The sequence below is a fragment of the Emydura macquarii genome, unplaced genomic scaffold (assembly GCF_026122565.2).
Source record: "Emydura macquarii macquarii isolate MOO-44397 ecotype Brisbane River unplaced genomic scaffold, CSIRO-AGI_Emac_v2 contig_3305, whole genome shotgun sequence".
In the NCBI taxonomy this organism is placed as follows: Eukaryota; Metazoa; Chordata; order Testudines; family Chelidae; genus Emydura; species Emydura macquarii.
The window spans coordinates 7,991,497-8,013,296 of NW_027133442.1; the positions used below are offsets into that span (position 1 = coordinate 7,991,497).

General features: G+C 48.1%; 1 protein-coding gene across 1 annotated transcript; it reads left to right on the forward strand.

Moving 5' to 3' along the window:
* Positions 1 to 8,075: 8,075 nt before the first annotated feature.
* LOC137143224 (integrin alpha-D-like) lies at positions 8,076 to 21,261 on the forward strand (the record flags this gene model as incomplete). The annotated part of the gene is made up of 12 exons (XM_067532890.1): positions 8,076 to 8,268; positions 10,633 to 10,747; positions 10,898 to 11,001; positions 11,138 to 11,202; positions 11,903 to 12,017; positions 12,308 to 12,438; positions 12,656 to 12,801; positions 12,897 to 13,047; positions 16,029 to 16,179; positions 16,666 to 16,739; positions 17,213 to 17,342; positions 21,113 to 21,261. Coding segments are annotated over exons 1-12 (1,368 nt in total), but the record flags the coding sequence as incomplete, so codon positions are not given.
* Positions 21,262 to 21,800: the final 539 nt, after the last annotated feature.

Here is a 21,800-nt window from a genome sequence, read left to right on the forward strand (position 1 = left end):
CAACCCAGGGACCCTGCAAGGAGTAGCCTCAGACAGCTTAGTCCAAGGGGCTACTACCTTCCCTGGGTCACTCTTCTGTAGCCCCCCCGGCTTGCGGCTCTCCTTCAGGCTCTTTGGGGCCAGCATCCTCTGGTCTTGGTTGCACAGGCTCCTTCTTACCTCCCATAGCTGGGTGCTCTCACCACACCCACACTAACTCCTCCACTGACTCCACACCTTACAGCCACTCTGCTCCACTACTGACTCCACACCTTGTAGCAGCTCTACTCAACTCCCTCTCAGCTGCCCCCATCTGCCTGACTGGGAGGCTTTTAACTGTTGGGGCAAGTTCCTTGATTGGCCCCAGCTGGCCTGATTGGCCTGATTGGCCTAATTGCCCTGGAGTGGCCACAGCTGGATCACCCAGGGAACAAAGATTTGCTAAGCTTGGGGCTGATATATATGCCTTCCAACACCCTCCTATAGCCATCAGGGCTGGCCCTGTCACACAAGTCATCTGCAAGTATTGAACTTTAGTGTAAAGCCTCTCTCTGCTTTCTCAGTTAAAGGACCAGGTGAAGGTATTTAAATGGCCTAAATCCCTTTGTAAGGCTCTGCTCCTATTGCAGAAGGGTCATCTGTGGGTGTGCCAATGTTGTAAAACTAGTGCATAGGCTGGGTGAGACAGAGGAACCATTCCAGGGGCCAGCAGAGTGTGGTGTAGCATTCTCAGAGTTGGAAAAAGGCTCCTGTGACTGCTCCTGTTTTGGCCTATCCACGTTTCCAAATCTCTTTCGTATTGGACACGGAGTGGGAGCAGTATTGACACAAGAACCCAAAGCACTGGAGATGGCAATAGCTTAGTATAAGCAAAGTCCAGGTTTGCCAGAGAGAAATGATTGCACCATCCCAAAGGAGCTTCTGGTGGTGATAAACCCTACAGAACATTTTTGTCACTGTGTGTATCGGAGGGCTCTTTAGAATCAGGAATCCTGAAGGGCAACTTGCTGGGGGGTTGGAAGCACTGCCGTGCTCTGATTTTGCAATCACACTCAGGCCTGGGCAACCGTCTAGAGAGCCTTGTTGAGATTCTAAGGGCAAGCACTGCCCTAAGCAGGAGAGCACAGAATTGGTGCTCAAGGTGATGGGTGACCTCTCAGGAAGAAACGGCCGTCTCCTCTCTCCCCATAACTTGTAGAAATGCAGATGTTCCTGGATCATCTGTTGGATCAGTGGATGGTGTGGGTGGTTACAGGAGTGGACTCCAAAACAACTAAGAGCTTCTCAGGTAGACGACCTTGATATCAGCCTAGGATAATAATTTGGCAAACACAGCCACCTTGGAAGATAACATCACCCCCCCTCAGCATATTATGGCAAAAGCTGTCTGCTCACAAAGTTTGAGATATAAAGATTCCCATCTCCTATGCAATATTTTGTAAGAACAAATTTGAGTTAGTGTGAAAAATATCCTAACAGACGCTTTGTCACTCTGGAAATACTTAAGATTGTATTATTAGGAATTTGTTACCTTTATTTCTTTTCTGAGAGGGGACAATATTGTGGCGGGTTGGATAAACCCTAATTAAAACTGTCCTTTGTTCAGGATAAATGTCAGAAACAAACACTCAAGCTCCTTTATGAGATGGGTTAATGTGATGGTTGCCACAAGTTGCCTGAAATTATAAGCACCACTGCTCAAAATGCAGGTCATGAAAGGCCAGTTGGAAACTGAGCTATATAGGGAGAGGAGATTTTTCTGGATGCTGTGTGTGTGTGTGTGTAAGCAGAAAGAAACAGAGAAGTCAGCAAGGAAATGCTAGCCTCAGAAGCACGGAAAGCATGACCCTGAGAAAAAGGTAAGAGAGAGAGGTTTTGGTCAGAATGCTTTCGGGAAAGAGGTTGGAAGTGTGAGCAAAGAAACTGTCTCCTGCAGTTTGATTCCTGCTGTGTTCAGGGAAACTGGACTTTGTACATTTTCTGTAAATGAACAGGATTACATCAAAGAAGTACATGATTCCAACATCAATCTAGTTTGCTAACAGAAACAAGGCACAGGATCCCGAATGTTGACTAACCACTGAATTCAAAAGGGGCAACACTATTTATAAATGTACCCCTAGGAAAGTGCTAATGGCTTCCATCAAGAGGGTCTTTGATCAATGGGCAGAACTGATGGGTGAGTTAAGCACCTTTCTTTCAGGCTAAATCGAATGAGCAATTAAATGTCCCTTTATGTAGTGAAAGCTGGAAATGGGAAGCCACCGTCCAAGCCAGTGAGCGACAAGGGAAGGCTGCTCAGAAGTTAAGCTCGGAAGACTGAGGGTATCGATACCCAAAAATATATTGGATTCCCACAAGGATCAATTCTGTCTAGTCCTTTTCAACATCTATATGCAATTGCTAGGTGAATTGGTGAGCTGACATGGACTCAAAGGCCAGCAATATGCAGATGAGACACAGCTTTACAATCCCTTCCCCACATACCAACACCACCACCAGCAATGGCCAGTGCTTGGATGAGATCAATTCATGGTTAAGAACAGCTGGCTGAAACTGAACCTGAGCAAGATGGGGGTGTTGCTTGTGGGCAGCGGAAAGTACTTTGAAGAGTTCACAGCCCTGGCACAGCCTCCTCCAGTTGACAGAGCGCACGCACGGTCAGTCAGTCCATAGTCTACGAGTATCTTTGGATTCCCTGCTGACACTAATCTCTCAATAGCAGCATCCGTGGGCAACCTTTTCTAACATCTCTGGTTGGCTAGGATGATCTGTCCTACCCCTGGAAGACAAAGATCTGGTCTCAGTTATTCACCACCTCTTAGAACTCTGCTGGTGCGTTTCTTGTCTTTAGAAATTTCCAGCTTGCATCTGGGCCAGACAGCAAATGTCATCTGTCTCCACAGGTGTCCATTGTTCTCATGTTGATTGGTTCCGCTCACAGCCACTTCCTTCTCAGGTGGTGGGTTTTGCTCCAGACAGATTGGGGCCACAATAGACTAGATGTTACATAGCTCTAAAATTGTTTCCTGTACAAACCCTTCACAACAACCAGGGCAGTTGGCGAGTTCTTACCTTTTGGCAGAGGCACACACGACCCCCTTTTGTGAAATGGTCTGACATGGGGAACTGTGTAAGCCCAGAGCTTGATTCTGCTATATTACAATTCTATTATATTTTTACCCTTTTTGGTACATGACAAACCACAACAACAGCCTTTCTGAGGCTCTGCATTTTAACATGGCCTTCTAGCTTATGTGACGGAAATCTACTAACTATTGATAATGTTGTTTTCTTTTTGGAACCACCATCCGGTCATTAATTATCCTATTTGTAAAGTTACCAACGATCCTGGTTGAGAAACCGTTGCTATTGCTGAACACATGTGGTATAAAGATTAGTTTTAAAGTAACATCAGTATACATACTGAAACAGAAAAACCCATTGCTAATTGAATTTACTCTGGTAATAGAAAATGTTTTAGATAAGAAAAGATGTAATTATTTCTGAAGGACATTAGAGTTTTTCAGTCATAAGTTTTAATTGAATGTTAAGAGATTAGTGTGTGAATGGATGAGTGAGTGATGTGCGTACGTGAGATGAGGGAGTGATGGAGAAAGGCCCTAGACTTGAATAAATATTAAGGGAGTGAAAATAACTTTTATGACCCAGCTGGCTGAAGAATGCCCACCGTGATAACTCTGGGGTCTACCTTGAAGGAAGAAAACAAGATGAACTGTGATAGATAACAATGGTCATGCTTGCAAAATATGGGTGTTTGATAATCACACCAGGATGCAGATGCAGCATGATGAAGCATAACCCATAGAGTGGCATAAGAGCTTACCCCTATAAAAAGATGAGGACTTTGGGTTTGGTTCTACAATCATCCCCCAGGAGCATCGGTGCGCACCAACAGACCCCTGCTCCCTCTCTTGTCCCTTAGCCACCTGGCCAGTGGTCTAACACGAGCAACTGAGGCTGGTAATTATACTCCATCATTGTAGAATTTTGTGTGTATGTGCGTAGGCAACTGCTTTTTGAAATCTCTTTTTTTACAATAAACGTGGTGTATTGTCTTTGTCTCTCTGAATAAGATATTGCTGTTTATTTTATAAGTATAACAATTAGGGTGTGCAGATGTCCTGATATTAAGGGCTTTATATGCAACTATCTAAGACCCCACCCTGAAAAAAAGTGTCTGATTTCTAACACTTGCTAACTGGTCACCCCGGGCCAGGGGTTCCTGAAACAATTTTTGTTGGTCACCTCAGAGTGTGGCCACCAAATCTTGCTGATCCGTTAACCTGAAAACCTTTTCTGGGCCTGTCCATGCTTTACCAAAATCTCTCACCCTAACACCAGCTTTGTGCAAACAGGGCACATATAGAACTGTCCAGGGATAGAGGAGGCAACTGATCTCAGAAGGATTTCAGTGTGATGCTGTATGGCATGTGGGTGACCATTTATAACATTATTGAAAGCAATATTGCAAAATTGCAATGCATCTTACAAGATATGTCAGATAAGTTATCAATGGAAAAGTTATGATTTGATACATATATAAACAAGCTTATATTTATGTATCATCTCTGTATCATGAGTTATGAATGTGTGTGATATATCTCTTTGTCAAACTTGTGCTGTGTTTCTTGGTGGCCCGCCCAGACAGATTAGCATCAGCACTACCTGGCTGGTTTGACGGCCCATTGAAGGTAATGAGCTGTACTATGGACCCACTGAGAGAAGCCAGGGGCTATGCCTATGAGTCAGCAGGACATGTAGGGACATGCAAATGGACAGGGGATTGCATGTGCTTTTCCATACCCATGTGCTGTGAGCTTGTGTTCAGGACAAAGGATGTACAAGCCCTATGGCGAAGGATATAAAAAGGCAGCTGCATCTTCTCCATTATGTCTTCAGTCCTGCTTCTTAGTTCTGGAGTAACGTCTCTGCAAGCTGAATCTTTGAACAAAGGACTGATAGACCCCTCCAAGTTCTGGATGTGCTCCAGGGGGATATGACAAGCCAAACTCACCAAGGCTGCAAAGAACCTGACATATGGACTTTAAAGTCATGTGTTTGTATCTGATTGTTTTGGCCCTTCAACAGCTCTCTTCTTGTTCTTTTCTTTTGTAATAAACCTTTAGATTTAGATGCTAAAGGACCTACTGGCAGTGTGGTATTTTGGGTAAGATTCAAGGTAAAATTGAAATGGGAATGTGGCTGGTCCTTTAGGGAACAGGAGAACATTCTGTAAAGGGAATAGAGTTTAAATAACTTCTCTCTTTACTGGACCTAGTTGCTGATTGGGAGCCAGAGACTGAAATGAAATCAAGGGGGCTGTGTGATTTCTTTTTTTGAGCTTCTTGATAACCAGAGTAGGGGATCAGGAGCCTAGTTGTGACTGGTTGGTGAATCTAACCGCAGTGCTATCCACCAGTTTTGGGAGAATATGTTCCCCTTTTTGCAGCCTGCCCTGACCTAGGCATTTTCAGAGTGAGCTACCCTAGGCATCTCAGGTCAGAGACAGTGCACACCAGAGGCTGCAAATCTACAGCTTGAAAAAGTTGTGAAATTGGTGCATGAATTTCTCAGCTCAGCATCCCCCCTCCTGCACTCAAAGGAAGTGAAAGAGGAAGCTATATTTTTAAGTAGATTGAGGACGGATATGACTCATTTGTGTGAATGTGTGTGTGTGTGTGAGAGAGAGAGAGAGAGATATGGGGAGAACTAGAGAGACGCACAGATATCTAATGCTAACTTGGGTACTTGTTATGAACCCTGTTTCCCACCCTCCTCCCCGCTGCCTCCTGCTCTGTCTTGTAACCATTTTGTGCCTCTCTCCTGGGTCAAAGTGGTCCCCTGTTGTACCAGGCGCTGCACAGACCCCGACTAAGATCAAGGTTCGAACTATGCTGGGCGCTGCATAGACGCTGTAGACAGTCCTTGCCCTAGAGAACAAAGTCAAAGTAGACAAAGGAAGGCTTATTATCTTTAGTTACAGATGGGGAAATCTAAGGCCCAGAGAGACTCAGTAATTTGTGCGATCTCACACAGAGCATCTGTATCAGAGCCAAGAAAAGAACCCAGGTTCCTGAGTCCTGTTTAATTCCTTAACCACAAGACCAGCCAGTCTCTAGAGGGCTCATTGTCCTGTCAAATTTAATTGAGAGACAATCAGAAATGTGGTAAGGGGTGATGCCTTTTCTGTAGGGTTATCTGGAAACACCATATAGGATTCTGATGTGGGAAGAGAATTCTCTGTTTATTGCTCTAGGATGGACCCCAAAAAACCCATAGGACAGTGACCTTCTTCATTTAGCGCTGTAGGATCTGTGTCCTCTTCAACTGCCCCTACCCAGGTTTTGGATTGACCTGAGCAGAGTGTCTTTGACAGACACACTGAGACAGACACATGCCCAGGAAAAGATGGGTTTGAATAGTGCCTGAGCTAGATCTTTGCCTTTCACATTTTCTGTTTTTGGGATCCCAAACACTGTGTCCCACGCCAGAGGCTGCTGCATCTCAGGGCTGGGCATGGCAGTGCTGCATAAATGCTCAGCCTGGAAAGCGCATGGTTATTGTACAGGTTTGAGTGAACAAAGATATGAAGGAGGGTGCTGTTGTGTATTTTTGAATGGGGAACAGGGTCCTGGCTCTGTGTGTGATTTTGGCACTTCCCCACCTGCGGTGGCTGGTGCTGGATCACATGCCACCCACTGGGTGGCCAAATGGCCTGCAGCTGGCTTCCAGATAAGCCGGGCCAGCCTTAGGCAAAATGACACGCTGGGTGAACTTGTGTTTTGCTGCCTTTTCTTTGAGCTTGAGAACAGCAGCATGGGGCACAGGGCCTGAGGACCAGTTCCTGGCTCTGGTCCTTGGCTGGGCTGCACAGGGAGGAGTTTCTGAGCCTGGGGGCTCTCCTGACCACACACCTCACCACCACCTAGCAGGAGGAGAGCCATTGTGTGGCCTTTGCCCATGCCCACGGGAAGGGGGAATCCAGGGGCTGGCCTGCTAGTTCTGCAGGGGTGAGCTCCACTGCCTGCACCTCCCCATCAGGCTGGCAGCTTTGGGTGGCATTGCCCACTTCCATCCGGCCAGCCAGGGGCTCCAGTTCCGGGCTCGCCCGCACTCATCCCCTCTCTGGCAGCTGGTGGCACTTGGATGACACCCTGCTGACCCTGTGCCCTGGCTGGTCTCCCAATCATAAGGCCAGCCCTGCAGATAAGAATGAGAGAAACGACAAGCCTCTAGGTCTCCCTTTTTTCTGAATTGACCAACTCCCCTGTTTGCTTTCCTCTAGACCACAGAGCGACTGGGCATCAGTCATCTCTGTGGCTGAGTGTGTGGGGGGGCTGTTTATACAGGATAACTTGCCTTGTGCTGAGATGCAGCTGCCTCTGGGGTGGGGCAGAGAGGCTCCCTGCTGGGGCAGATTGGATAGAAACCCTTTGCCCTTCTCACACCAAGCAGATCACACAGCCAAAGCGATGGAACCGGCCCAGAAGGGTTAGCTCCTGTGAGAACAGCTGGGACGGCATCATTTGTCCTGCGGTTGCCATTGGGTGTTAGAAAAGTGTGTGTGGATCTCTCCGTACAGGAGTGTGTGGGTGGGTGTCTCAGTGGAGCATGAGATTGTGACTGTCCAATGTCAAATTTGTGTGTAATTATGACTGTGTGTGTGGTTTGTGTGTCTCAGTATCATCCTGTATCTGTCTCTGTCTCAGTGTAGATTTTGTGTGTGTGTGTCTGTCTGTTGAGCTGTGTGTCTAACTGTGTGTGTGTCTGTCTCACTGTAGGGGTATGTGTCTGTCTGGTTGTGTGTGTCCGTCTTGGGGTAAGTGTTTTCACAGTACTTTCCCCAGATATTAAAATTAGCGAGGTGTTATGGGGGGAGGGGAGTTGGAAAAGGACTAAATTGGCAACATTTAGTTGACCACTGGGAGGCAAGGGGGGAGTTAGGGTGTGTGTGATTGGTCTGTGTTTTTTTTGTTCTTTGTCTCCATGTAGGGATGTGTGACTAGTTGGTGTCTCAGTGTAGCTGACTTTTTCTTTCTTCTCCATTTCGCCCCCTCCCTATAACACCCCTGAGTTCCTTTCTCCTCCTAGCTGGTGATTCTCTCTTTTCAGAATCACTTCTGTTTCCTCTGCTGCCTCCTTTCCATGCTGCTCCTCGATCCTCACACATCTAGGACAGCATCGCTGCCTGGCACCGTGCTCCACACACCCCCCCCACTGAGCACAGGATGGAACACCTGCCTCTGCTCTTCTACCTGTGCACAGGTAAGTGCCAGCCAGAGGGACCAGGAAAAGCTGGGTCACGGATGCACAGCGAGTACCCCTCTGGCAGGGAGATGGGGGCAGCTTGACTGTCAGGACTCCTGGGTCCTATCCCTGGCTAGCCCTGGGAGGGGAGTGTGTTCTGGTAGGTTACAACAGGGTAAAGTGGGGTGCAGAATTGTGGGGTTGGATGGATAGGGCTGCTGGCAAAGGTGTAAGAGAGGGGCTGAAAGGGACGTAGGAGGGTGATAGAATCTGAGGTCAGAACTCCTGGGTTCTCTCCTCAGCTCTGGGAGTGGAGTAGGGTCTGGTGGGTTAGAGTGGGGGGATGGGAGCCAGGACTCCTGGGGTCTCTCCCCAGAGTTGGAAGGGGAGTGGGGTCAGCTGGGTTAGAGCTAGGGGCTGGGAGCCAGGACCCCTGGGTTCAGTTCTCTCTGTGTTCTGTTCTCCCAGACTCTCTGGGAGGGGAGTGGGTCACAGGTATGACTCCCCTTATCTGTGGGTTGGGTGTGTGTGTTTGTGGGGGCTGGAAAGGATCCAGCAGGTGTGAAGTGGATGCAGTGTTTGCAATTGCTTAATCCTTGTGTAAAACCACAGCAGCTTCCTCCGGCTGCAACGTCCCATCTCTTTCATCTGGAGGCCTGGACCCCATCAGGGCATGGAAGGGGGCAGATTTTGGGGTGGCTGAGAATGAGGGGGTGGGTTAGGAAGGGGGGACACAGACTGAGGGATGAGGCCTGAAAAGGGATGGAGGGAAGAATGGGGGAAGGTCATCTCAGATCCTCCCACACCCTCAGCCACTTTCTTGCTCCACAGTTCTGCACCCCACTTTGCCCCATATCTGCCTCCTCCTGCAGCTCTGGAGGGTCTTTACCACCTCTCAGTCCTGGAGGGGGCAGCTCCAAGGAGATTCTCCTTCCCAGGCATGGGTTTGCAGTGATGGAGAGGGCAGCAGGGAAGAGACCTCCTCATCGAGGGAGTCGGCCACGTTGTGCATTAAGGATTCGCTGTCGCCATTGATTGGCTGTTTGGTGTTTCTTGTGTCACATGAGTTTGGTGGGTCTCAGCTCCTGCTCCATGACACGGGCTTACGAGGCCAGTTCAAAAAAGAACTAGATAAGTTCACGGAGGATAAGTCCATCAATAGCCAGTAGCCAGGATGGGCTGGGGTGCAATACCATGCTCTGAGCGTCCCTAGCCTCTGTTTGCCAGAAGCTGAAACTGGATCATTTGATTGCCTGTTCTGTTCATTTCCTTAGAAGTACCTGTCATTGGCCACTGTCAGGAGACAGGACACTGGGCTAGATGGAACAATGGTCTGACCCAGTATGGCCGTTCTTATGTAAACATTAATTATAATATAATAATCATGTTTAGTATAGAAACTGTCCAAGATAAGGACCTGTGAGACAGTGACACTGTGAAATAACGACGTTGGCAAATAATGCATTTTAAAAATCTCGGCCTATATCTAGTTTATTTATATAAATTTCCCAGTCACAAATCTAGCATTCTGGAGCAATGTCACTAAAACAAACTCCAACAAACAAATGTTCCTTTAACGTGCCCCTCCCTTCTCCTTCCACCGCACCCCACTCATCGTTGTTGTCCTTGGTCAGTGGAAAGCCAGAGTTCAGAGGTGCTTTCACCTGAGTTCACCTCTCACGGTGGAGGGAGAAGGAGAAGGCGCTTTGCTCATTCACTCCAGTTGCTCGCTGCTCGCTCTGATCACGATTCGTTCGTTGTGCCACTGTTCGCTCCACCACGCCGTCACTGATGGCCTAGCGCTGTCACCTTCTGCTGCCACCTGCCACTGTGACCTCTCTTGTGTCAGTGTCTTGAGGCTGCACACAGCTCTCAGTGATTTCAGCCCTCGGGGGGAACATCACTGCTAGTGCAGGCTGGGCTGTCTCTTCCTCAGAAACACTGTCCCATGGCAGGTCTAAGCACTTAGACCAGATTATCAGTGATTTCAGCTCTAGTGATCACATAACAAAACAAAACATTCTCCATGGAGCCTTATGCATTGGCCTACTCAGTGGGAGAGTTTCTGCCATTGTGCAAATGAACGCACGGAATGATTTGCATAAAATGGACCTCAAAGACTAGACCTAATGGAAGTTTAAATAAGCTGCTGTGGGAGAGGGGGAGGGTTTAAATAAGCTGCTGTGGGAGAGGGGGTAGGGGCTGGGAGGCAGGACTCCTGGGTTCTATACCCAATTTTGGGAGGGGGGCGGGGTCTAATGGCTTAAAGCAGGGGGACTGGGAGCCAGTCCTAGAAACAGGAGGGACGGGTTCATAAGCCCTCGCCATTAGCCCCTCTCTCCAGAGGGGAAGCTCTAATGAGTGGGTATTTAACCCCTGTAGTGCTGGCACAAAACCGTGGATCCAGTGTGGACGTGGAGAGTCCCATCACCTTCCAGGAGGCAGCTGCGGGGTTCGGGCAGAGTGTGGCACAGTTTGCCAGTGCCAGCAGCAGGGGGTAAGGGCCAAAAGCCGGCTCAGGGCCCCATTGCTATGGGTCTCACACTCATCCATGAGGGGCCCTTCGGGCTGGGCTGCCCCATCTGGGCCACCCCACTCTGGGGAGGTGCGGTATCTCCTGAGCCCCCCTCTGCTCTATCCCTCACAGGCTGCTCGTTGGTGCCCCGCTGCAGATGGGAGACGTGAATGAAACCGGCAAAGTCTACAAGTGTGACCTGGACACCAGAAACTGCAAGGAGATCCGCATCAAAAGTAGGGCCACCCAGTACTGTGGGGTCTAGTGGTTAGAGCAGGAGTTCGGAGAGTCAGGACTCCTGGGTTCTATCCCCAGCTCTGGCAGGGGGTGAGGTGTATTTGCTCACCCTGAAGTGCGTCTCTCCCCTCTCAGGGCCCCCTGATGCTGTGAACATGTCCCTTGGTTTGTCTCTGGCTGCCAAAGGCTCCCAACTCCTGGTAGGTACCACGCACAGGGGGTGGGCTCTGTGACTTGGGGTCTGACACTCGCTGCCTGAGAAGTCCATGGGACAGCTCCCCCCCAAGTCCCACTCCTCATGGCTGGTAGTAACTGGGCGGTGTCCAGGTGACTGGAGTACCTGGGCAGAGTTGATGATTGGGTGATTTCGTTGTCACTGTGATGTAACTGTGTGGGGTGTCTTCAGTAACTCCTGTAATTGGAGGCAGTGCATAATGCTGTGGTGGAGAAAGGTGGTCACTGGGTGATGTCACTATGGCAACACTGACTTAGTGAACTGACTTAGCAGTTAGTATGGTCAGCAGTTGATATCGCCGTGGGGACAGTGACTGTGTAATGATATTTGAAGGGATGGTGGTAAGTAGGTGATGTTGCCATGGCAGCATTGTCTGTGCACTGCCATAGCAAGGAGTGTTGTTACCTGGTTGATGTAGTCATGGCGACCGTGATTGTGCACTACAATAGCAGGGAGTGTGGTAACCAGGTGATGTCCCTGTGTCACTCCCCTGTCCCCTTTCTGGGAGTCAAGTGCTGGGTCCTGGGGTCCCATCTGCCTTACGGGAGTCCCTTACCCTGGTGGGAACTTTCCCTGCATGGCCATGGGTGAGCAGGTCCTGCCTCTCTCACACTGGGGCTCTATTCAGGGGTCACCAGTGACACTGTGCCTCTCTTGTGCCCCAGGTGTGTGGTCCCACGGTGCACCAGACCTGTGGGGAGAACATGTACACCAAAGGCTACTGCTTCCTCCTGGACCAGAGCCTTCGGCAGCTCCAGAAAATCCCAGACACACTGGCAGGTGAGGGCCAGTCCAGGGGATGGGGAACCAGCACCCAGGGGACATGGAGGTGGGGGGTATAGGGTCCAGCAGGGGAGGAGGAGGATTGAGGCTAGATGGGCCCTTGGTCTGATCTGGGGCAGCAGGGAGGGGAAAGGATACCAGGCTAGATAGGTCCATGCAGGCTGGTAGGGAGGGGGCGGGATACCAGGCTAGGTGGGCAGATGTCCTGTCAGTTTCACTGCAGTTTGGTGTCTCTTGGCCCACATAGCTGAATTTCTCTGTGTAATGCCATCCTCCCCATTCCCCAGAGTGCCCCAAACGCCTCACAGACATCGTGTTCCTCATCGACGGCTCAGGCAGCATTCGTGGCACTGACTTTGAACGTATGAAGACGTTTATCATCGAGGTCATGAGGCGTTTCCGTGGCACCAACACGCTGGTAACTAGCACCCGCTTATTCTAGACCATTAACCGCCAGCATCCCCTGGCCCTGGCTGGCAGGGCAGCACCAGAGGGTGCTGAGTTGCAGGGAGCGGGATGGGGGCTCATATGGGGTGCTTTCCCCCACAGCTGTGTTGACTCCAATGACCCAGCATCTCTGCTATTCTGACTCACTTTTACTCCCCTTCTGCCCTGTTCCCCCTCTTGTCTTCAAGTTTGCCCTCATGCAGTATTCTAGCACTTTCTTGGAGCACTTTGACTTCAACATGTTCAAGAGCACCCGCGACATAGATTCACTCATCGAAAAAGTTCAACAGCTCGGAGGACTTACCTACACAGCCTTAGCCATCCAGAAAGTGGTGTAGGTACCTCCTTTTCCCTTACAAGCACTTCCCCTCGCATCCCCAGACATGGTGGTTGAAAGAACTAACCTCCCTGCCTGTGCCCCATTTCCAGTAAGGAGCTGTTCATCTCAGAGAAGGGGTCCCGGGATGGGGCTGCCAAGATTCTCATCGTGGTAACAGATGGTAGGAAGAACGACTACCTTCAATACTTGGATGTGATTCCAGAGGCAGAGAGAGCTGGGATCATCCGCTATGCCATCGGGGTGAGCTCTGTCTATCCTAATACTCGCCTACACAATCACAGAACTTTGTTGGGAAATACCGACTCCAGCGTGCACAGACAGGACTGAACTTTCTGCTATCCCACCCGGGTCAGATCCAACAACACAACAGCATGCAAGACAACAAGTTGACACAAAGATAAAGATAAATAGCACCATCTATTGCTGGAGGTGGTCTGCACTAATCACCACAAGTTTCCCCTCTTTATTTAAAATTCCTATTTAACTCTAATTCCTAGGAATCCATGTAATCTGCCATCCATGCAGGTTTCCATGTTCAGCTGCCCCCTTGAGTGCTATATTCAGCCTTGCAGACATCACTTGTAGGTGGATCTAAATGACAGGTAGTGCAGGGTTCATATCCTCTAGGTCAGACCTATCTGCCGTGGACAGACTGTCTGTTGAAGATGACAGTGGTGGATTGAGGTCCCAGGCGCACCCTGGTTTGGGACCCACTTGGGAAACCATCTCTCTCATCTGACCCACAGGACACCAGTGAATAGCTTGCACTTGGGCCTCCGCCAATATTTTAGTCCCTTCACTAGGAATCATTTCTTGAAGTGCTGCATCTGGGATAAGAGAGTTACCTTGAGGCTGGAAATTAACAGCTGATATTTTTAAGGAAACCCCAATTTCTGCTTCCCCGTTTTGAACTCTGTGGGCAATCTGGTCCATAAGTTTATCCCAAGTTTTGTTATCTTCTTTCACCAGCAGGTTATGAAGTCCCCCCCCCCCATTAAACCACTTATAAACTGACATTTCACACACTATTTTCTCATGGCGTGCCACTGAGAATTTGCCCCGCTCTGCATTGCCACTTTCAGATTCTGTGTCACTCAAGCCATGTCCTGGACAGGGTGACTGAGGGAAAGCCCTGTCAAACGATCAATGCAATGCAGACAAATAACTTTCCAGGGCTTCCTCTGACTTACCATTCCGTCTGGTATTTCGAAAGGGCCAATCCCCCCTCATAGCAGGCAGATAAGCATTTGCGTATCTGTCTATAAGACCCTGATCCACACTGGGAAGCTGCTGGTAAAATGGTTTGGCATCACCATCCAAGAACACTGCTAGGTACTAAGCTGTTTATCCCATGACCGCTTACTTTGCTTAAGAGCCTTTGGTGAGGGACCTTCTCAAAGGCTTTTTGAAAATCTAGCAACACTCTCTCCACTGGATCACTTGTGTCCACATTCTTGTTGACCCCCTCAAAGAATTCTGGTAGATTGGTGGGGCATGATTTCCCATGTTGACTCTTCCCCAACAAATCATATTCATCTTTGTGTCTGATAATTCTGTTCTCTACTATAGTTTTTGCCTGGTCCTGAAGTTAGGCTAACTGGTCTGTAATTGTCAAGATCACCTCTGGAGACTTTTGAAAAATCTGGCACCACATTAGCATATCCCTGCCTTCAGTTTAGTGTCTGGCCCTGTGAGAGTTGAAACAGTAAAGAGATGGAAAATTTTCTTCTCTTTGTTTTATTTCCTTCATTCAGCCTCCAAGTCCATTAGATGAGCTTCCTTGCATGTCGCTCTTCCAGGGGTGCGTTAGGGCCTCTGTGTTGTGATGGCCCATTTGATTTTGATAGTTCTTCTAGATAGGCAGGGAGAAACACTTTCTCATCTGAGCTCACAAGTTTAGAGCAAACATTTTCAAAGTTATAAAGCAAAAGTTACCTATTTCCTTATGGCATGGAACACAGACATTACAAATAAGATTAATTCAGGCAGCACCTTACAAACATTCTATAGTGTCTAAACACTAAATAAATTTGTACAAGACTAATACCTATTTTGAGCAACCCAAGCACATTCCTTGGGAAGGAATTTTCCCCCAGGGCAGATTGGCAACGGCTGTGGGGGGGTTTTGCCTTCCTCTGTAGCATGAGGCATGGCTCACTTGCTGGAGGACTCTGTGTACTTTAAAGTCTTTAAACCATGATTTGAGGACTTTAATAACTCAGTCATAGGTCAGGGGTCTATTACAGGAGTGGATGGGTGAAGTTCTGTGGCCTGCGTTGTGCAGGAGGTCAGACTAGATGATCATATTGGTCTCTTCTGACCTTAGAGTCTATGAGTCTATAAGTGAACTGGTCTGGTCTCCAGCTATGAGTTTGTCAGTTCTTAGCTAATATCTTCAGCCTTGGCAAGCGCTGGCATCTGGCCTACCAGCATCACATTTCTCTGAAAGCATCCACTCAACATGAAGCAGCAGCCAAAAAAAGCTAAGAGAATGTTAGGAAGTACTAGGAAAGGGATCATAATGGCACTATGTAAATCCATGGTACACCCACACCTTGAATACTGTGTGCAGTTCTGGTCACTTCATCTCTAAAAATGGAAAAGGTACAGAGAAGGGCAACAAAAATGATTAGGTGTATGGAACAGCCTCCATCTGAGGAGAGATTAAAAAGACTGGGACTTTTCGTCTTGGAAAAGAGACGACTAAGAGGGGCTATGATAGAGGTCTATAAAATCATGACTGGTGAGGAGAAAGTGAATAAGGAAGTGTTATTTACTCCTTCTCATAACACAAGCACCAGGGGTCACCTAATGAAATTAATAGGCAGCTGATGTAAAATGAACAAAAGGAAGTATTCCTTCACACAATGCACAGTCAGACTGTGGAACTCATTGCCAGGGGATGTTGTGAAGGTTAAAAGTATAACTGGGTTTAAAAAAGAACAAGATAAGTTCATGGAGGATGGGTCCATCAATGGCTATTAGCCAAGATGGTCAGGGATGCAGCCTCATTCTCTGGGTGTCCCTAAGCCTCTGACTGTCAGAAGCTGGGACTGGATGACGGGATGGATCGATTTTGATTCCATCTGAAGCACCTGGCATTGGCCACTGTCAGAAGGCAGGATACTGGGCTAGATGGACCATTGCTCTGACCCAGTATGGCTGTTCTTGTGTTCTTATGTTACGTTCCCTGGTCTCATGTGCACCTTTACCTTGTGAAGGTTGGCAGCGCTTTCTTCAATCGTGAGGCCCAGCAGGAGCTCCGTGATATCGCCTCTAATCCCACCAACGAGCACATCTTCCAGGTGAATGACTTTGACGCCCTCCGGGGCATCCAGAACAAGCTGCAGGAAAAGATCTTTGCCATTGAAGGTACCGGACCAGGGAGATGCCCTTCATTTACCCTGGGGCTGTGTAAACTGGTTCCTGGGCTTGAGACGGGCTGGGGAGCTGCTGGGATTCTGTACTGCAGAGGGACGCAAGAGCTATCTGTCAAAGGAGTACATTCTGTGCCCATCACCAGAGTATCTGAGCTCCAGGGTGAAATGCTAAACACTCAGGATCTGGCTAGCAACTCTGTCTGTTCTTTCAATGCACATCTTGGGGGGGGCAAATTAACTCATGTGCATTGATCAGTGGGTCTGGCTGGCTCAGCAGGGAAGGGGACACAGGACCTTTCACCTCTAGGGTCTATGGCTCCAATCTAGCCCCAGGGCAGGGGACTGGCTGGCTCAGGGGGCCAGGGAGTGAGACATGGGGCCTGTCTCCTTAGGGAGAGCTGCTTTGGCTCCAGGTGTGGAGGATGGGATACAAGGCCTCTCTAGGGATGATCTCTCCCATGTCTGTCTTTCCTCCCAGGCACTCAGTCTCAGAGCGGCAGCTCCTTCCAGCTGGAGATGTCTCAGGAAGGATTCAGCTCCCTGCTGTCTCCTGTGAGTGATGCCTGGCCCCTGTCCGTGTTCCACACTGCCGTCTTTGATGGATCCTCTTTGACAGAATCTGACTGGCTTTATGCCTGGAGGGGGAGCCCACCCCTTAGTCATCCAGAGCAGTGTAGGAGGTGCTTTAATTTTGCAGTCAGGGCTGGCCCTAATGCCCCAGTGTGGTGCTATGGGGTGCTGTGCTGCAGGGAGCAGGATGGCGGCTCATACAGGGTGCTCTCCCTTTTCAGTCAGTTCAGGCCCAAATGTCCCAGTGCAGAGAGGTGCAGTGGAGAAGGGTGGGGGTTGAGTAGGGGGCGCTTTCCCTTCACAGTCAGGGCTGGCCCCAATTCCCCAATGCAGCACTACGGGGTGCTGTGATGCAGCATGTGACTCAGTCCATGAATCATTTCTCCCTTGCTATATTTTGCTGTGCTGTCTTGTTTTGTGCAAATCCATCCCCTTTCCTGTGTGTGTGGGTTTAGGACGGGACTGTGCTGGGAGCGGTAGGAGCCTATGACTGGTCCGGTGGGATATTCCTGTACGGGAGCAGTGGGGAGCCGAGTTTCATCAATGTATCCAGAACCTCCGGGGACATGAAAGACGCTTACCTTGGTAAGAATAACCTGGGATAAATCTTTGAGCACAGCTGTAGTGCAGTGTTCCTATCAGATAGCTTGTGAGCTGCTGTGTCCCACCCCAACCATGTCTGCATCTCAGTGCTGGAAACAGAATCCCTGTAGAAACAGCCCCCGTGCCCCACCCCAGAGGTGGGTGCATCTCAGCTCCAAGGGTGGGATCCCTGCTGCATAAACAGTTTCCGTGTTCCCTCCCAGAGGCAGATGCATCCCACTGACAGGTGAAATATATTAGTTTATAAAATCTTTTATGCATCTTCTTGGTTAAAGATAAGCAGCATTAGAATGTTAATAGTGGGCTCTTCAGTCTAGCAGAGAAATATCTAACATGATGCAATGGCTGGAAGTTGGAGCTAGACACATTCAGACTGAAAATAAGGTGTCAGTTTTTAAAGGTGAAGGTAATAATCATGGGAACAGTTTACCAAGGGTCGTGGTGTGTTCTCCATTGCTAACCATTTTTAAATGATGATTGGATGTTTTTCTGAAAAATCTGCTCTAGGAATTTTTTTTTTTTCTTTGGAAAAATTCTCTGGCCTGTCTTGTACAGGAGGTCAGACACATTGATGACAATGGTCCCTTCTGGCCTTGCAAGCTATGATCTGTCACTAGGGTTTTTGACTTCAAAAAGCCTAACTTAAAAAAATTACAGGAATTAGTTGGGGAAGTGGACTGGATTGAAGAACTCATGGATCTAAATGTGGAGGAGGCTTGGAATCATTTCAAGAGATAATGTGAGAAAGGCCAAAAGCCAAGTAGAGTTGGACCTTGCAAAAGGAATGAAAACCAATAGTAAAAGGGTCGATAGCCATATACATAGGAAGAAAACAAAGAAAGAAGAGGTGGGACCACTAAGCATTGAGGATGGGGTGGAGGTTAAGGATAATCTAGGCATGGCCGAATATCTAAACAAATACTTTGCCTCCATTTTTAATGAGGCTAATGATGATCTTGGGGATAGTGGAAGAGTGACTAATGGCAATGAGGACATGGAGATAGAAATAACCACATCTGAGGTAGAAGCCAAACTCAAACATCTTAATGGGATTAAATCAGGGGGGCCGGATAATCTCCATCCAAGAATATTAAAGGAACTAGCACCTGAAATTGCAAGTCCATTAGCAAGGATTTTTAATGAATCTGTAAACTCAGGGGCTGTACCGTATGACTGGAGAATTGCTAACATAGTTCCTATTTTTAAGAAAGAGAAAAAAAGTGATCTGGGTAACTACAGGCCTGTTAGTTTGCCCTCAGTAGTATGCAAGGTCTTGGAAAACATATTGAAAGAGAAAGTAGTTAAGGACATCGAGGTTAACGGTAATTGGGATAAAATACAACCTGGCTTTACAAAATATAGACCGTACCAGACCAACCTGATCTCCTTTTTCGAGAAGATAACAGATTTTTAGACAAAGGGAATGCAGTGGATCTAATTTACCTAGATTTCAGTAAGGCATTTGATATGATTCCACGTGGGGAATTATTAGTTAAATTGGAAAAGATGTGGATTAATATAAAAATTGAAAGGTGGATAAGGAACCGGTTAAAGGGGAGACTAAAACAGGTCATACTGAAAGGTGAGCTGTCAGGCTGGAGGTAGGTTACTAGTGGAGTTCCTCAGGGATCGGTCTTGGGACTGATCTCATTTAACCTTTTTATTGACATTGGCACAAAAAGTGGGAATGTGCTAATAAAGTTTGTGGATGACACAAAGTTGGGAGGTATTGCCAATACAGAGAAGGATCAGGATATCATACAGGAAGATCTGGATGACCTTGTAAACTGGAGTAATAGAAATAGGATGAAATTTAATCGTGGAAAGTGCAAGGTCATGCATTTAGGGACTAATAAGAAGAATTTTTGCTACGAGATAGGAATGCATCAGTTTGAAATGACAGAGGAGGAGAAGGACTTGGGCATATTTGTTGATCACAGGATGACTATGAGCTGCCAATGTGATGTGGCCATAAAAAAAGCTAATGTGGTCCTTGGATGCATCAGATGAGGTATTTCCAGCTGAGATAGGGAGGAGTTAGTATCGTTATACAAGGCGCTGGTGAGACCTCATATGGAATACTGTGTGCAGTTCCAGTCCCCCACGTTTAAGAAAGATGAATTCAAATGGGAATAGGTGCAGAGAAGGGCTACCAGGGTGATCCGAGGAATGGAAAACCTGCCTTATGAGAGGAGACTCAAAGTGCTTGGATTGTTTAGCCTAACCAAAAGAAGGCTGAGAGGAGATATGATTCCTCTCTATAAATACAATAGTGGGATAAATACCAGGGAGAGAGAGGAGTTATTTAAGTTCAGCACCAATGTGAACACCAGAACTAATGGATATAAACTGGCCAGCAGGAAGTTTTGACTTGAAATTAGATGCAGGTTTCTAACCATCGGAGGAGGACGTTCTGGAATAGCTTTTCAAGGGGAGCAGTGGGGACAAAAATGTAGCTGGCTTCAAAACTGAGCTTGATAAATTTATGGAGGAATGGTATGATGGGACAGCCCAGTTTGGCAATTAACTGATCTTTGACTACTGTGGTAGATATGCCAATGGCCTGTGACAGGACATTTGATGGGTGGGTTCTAAGTTATTACAGATAATTCTTTCTTAGGTATCTCTCTGGTGAGTCTTTCCCACATGCTCATTGTTTAGCTGATACCATATATGGGGTCTTGAAGGAATTTTCCACAGGGCAGACTGGCAAAGGCTCTGGGAGTTTTTCGCCTTTCTCTGTAGCATGGGGCATGGCTCACTTGCTGGTGGATTCTCTGTACCTTAAAGTCTTTAAACCATGATTAGAAGACTTTAATAACTCAATCACAGGTTAGAGGTTTATTACAGGAGTGGGTTGGTGAGGTTCTATGGCCTGCATTGTGCAGGAGGACAGACTAGATGATCATATTGGTCCCTTCTGACCTTAGAATCTATGAGTCTATGAATCTACATTTGATTTTGGGGGGGTCTGTCACAGAGCTCCCCAGTAGTGCCCCCTCCACTATATTGATCTGGGTGCCTTGAAGGTCCTGCTGTTCTGACTTCTCTGCAACAGGCTGCAGCATCTTTGATGTCACCTGCCACCCTTCACCTGGTTTACTCACTCTGGGTGGGACCCAGGGGTTTTAACATCCCACCCATGAGAATCCTCCCAACAGGTTCCAGTCATGGCAATGATATCTGAGACATGTCTCATCTGTGAGAATTTCCCATCCCTTCTTCCTTGTGACTCTGACCGCTCGCATTGCTATAGAAGCATTTAAAAATATCTTCTCTTTGCATCCTTTGCCACTTCGGTTCAATATGTCCCTGGCATCTTGAGGGGAAGTGATATCTTTAAATCTGGGGCTTGGATCCCATCAGATGGCATGGTAAACTGGGATGCCCCCAGTGGGGCACTAAGGGTCGCTCCACTTCAGGGACTGGGGCATGGGTCTCAGTGTGGGACGGTCTCCTCTCACAATCTGTGCTGGCCCCAATACCCCAGGGGGGCACTAGGGGATGTTGTGTTGCAGGGAGTGGGGTGGGGGTCTCAGTAAGGAGCACTCTCCCCTCTCAGCCAGTGCTGACTCCATTTGCCACTCTCCTTATCACATATTGGAGTGCAAAGGGGCTCCTGACACCTCCCCGCCAGGCAGGCTCAGCAGGGCTCAGTATCAAGCCCTTATACTGCTATAAAGGCTGTGAGACCCTGTGCCAGGAGATGCCTGCTGCCCACACTTACCCCTCCGTGTCTCTGTCTCTTTCAGGTTATTCAGCTGAGCTCATCATATCCCAGGGGCGGAGCATGTATGTGGTCGGGGCCCCTCGCTACAATCACATTGGCAAAGTCATCCTATTCGGGCAAGACGCCAAGCACAGAGGGTGGCAGGTGGAAGCCGAGGTATCGGGAGAGCAGGTAAGGGAAGGCACAGGGAGTGATGGGCAGAGAGAGAGGGAGGCGAGGAAGTTTGCAGTATTTCCACAACACGTAACATTCTGGGGTCAGATCTAACCTGTAGGCAGCAGCAGGGATGTTTCAGTCAGAGAAACTGAGGCAGTGGATAAATGCTATTGATGTAGACAGCTGCACCACAGCTAACAGTCAGCATGATGTTGATCATTTATTTATTTGTTTTGCGGTTGTCCCTCACAACACTATGGACCAGCTACAGTTATGGACCAGGACCCCACTGTGCAAGGCACGGTACAAACACAGGTTAGAAAGATGGTTCCTGCCCCCAGAGAGCTGACATATATAAGAGCATAACTTATATGTTCATTTAGATGAAACTCATGAGTGATCCAGACAGAGAGAGCGAGCAAACATTTAACTTGTGCAAACACGGTAGCTTACGTAATTGCACCACAGCTAGCAATAAGCACCTCTCACATACAGCTGCCTGTGTGTTCAGGGAAACAGAACCGGAAAGACCATTTCAGTCAAGTAGACTCAGT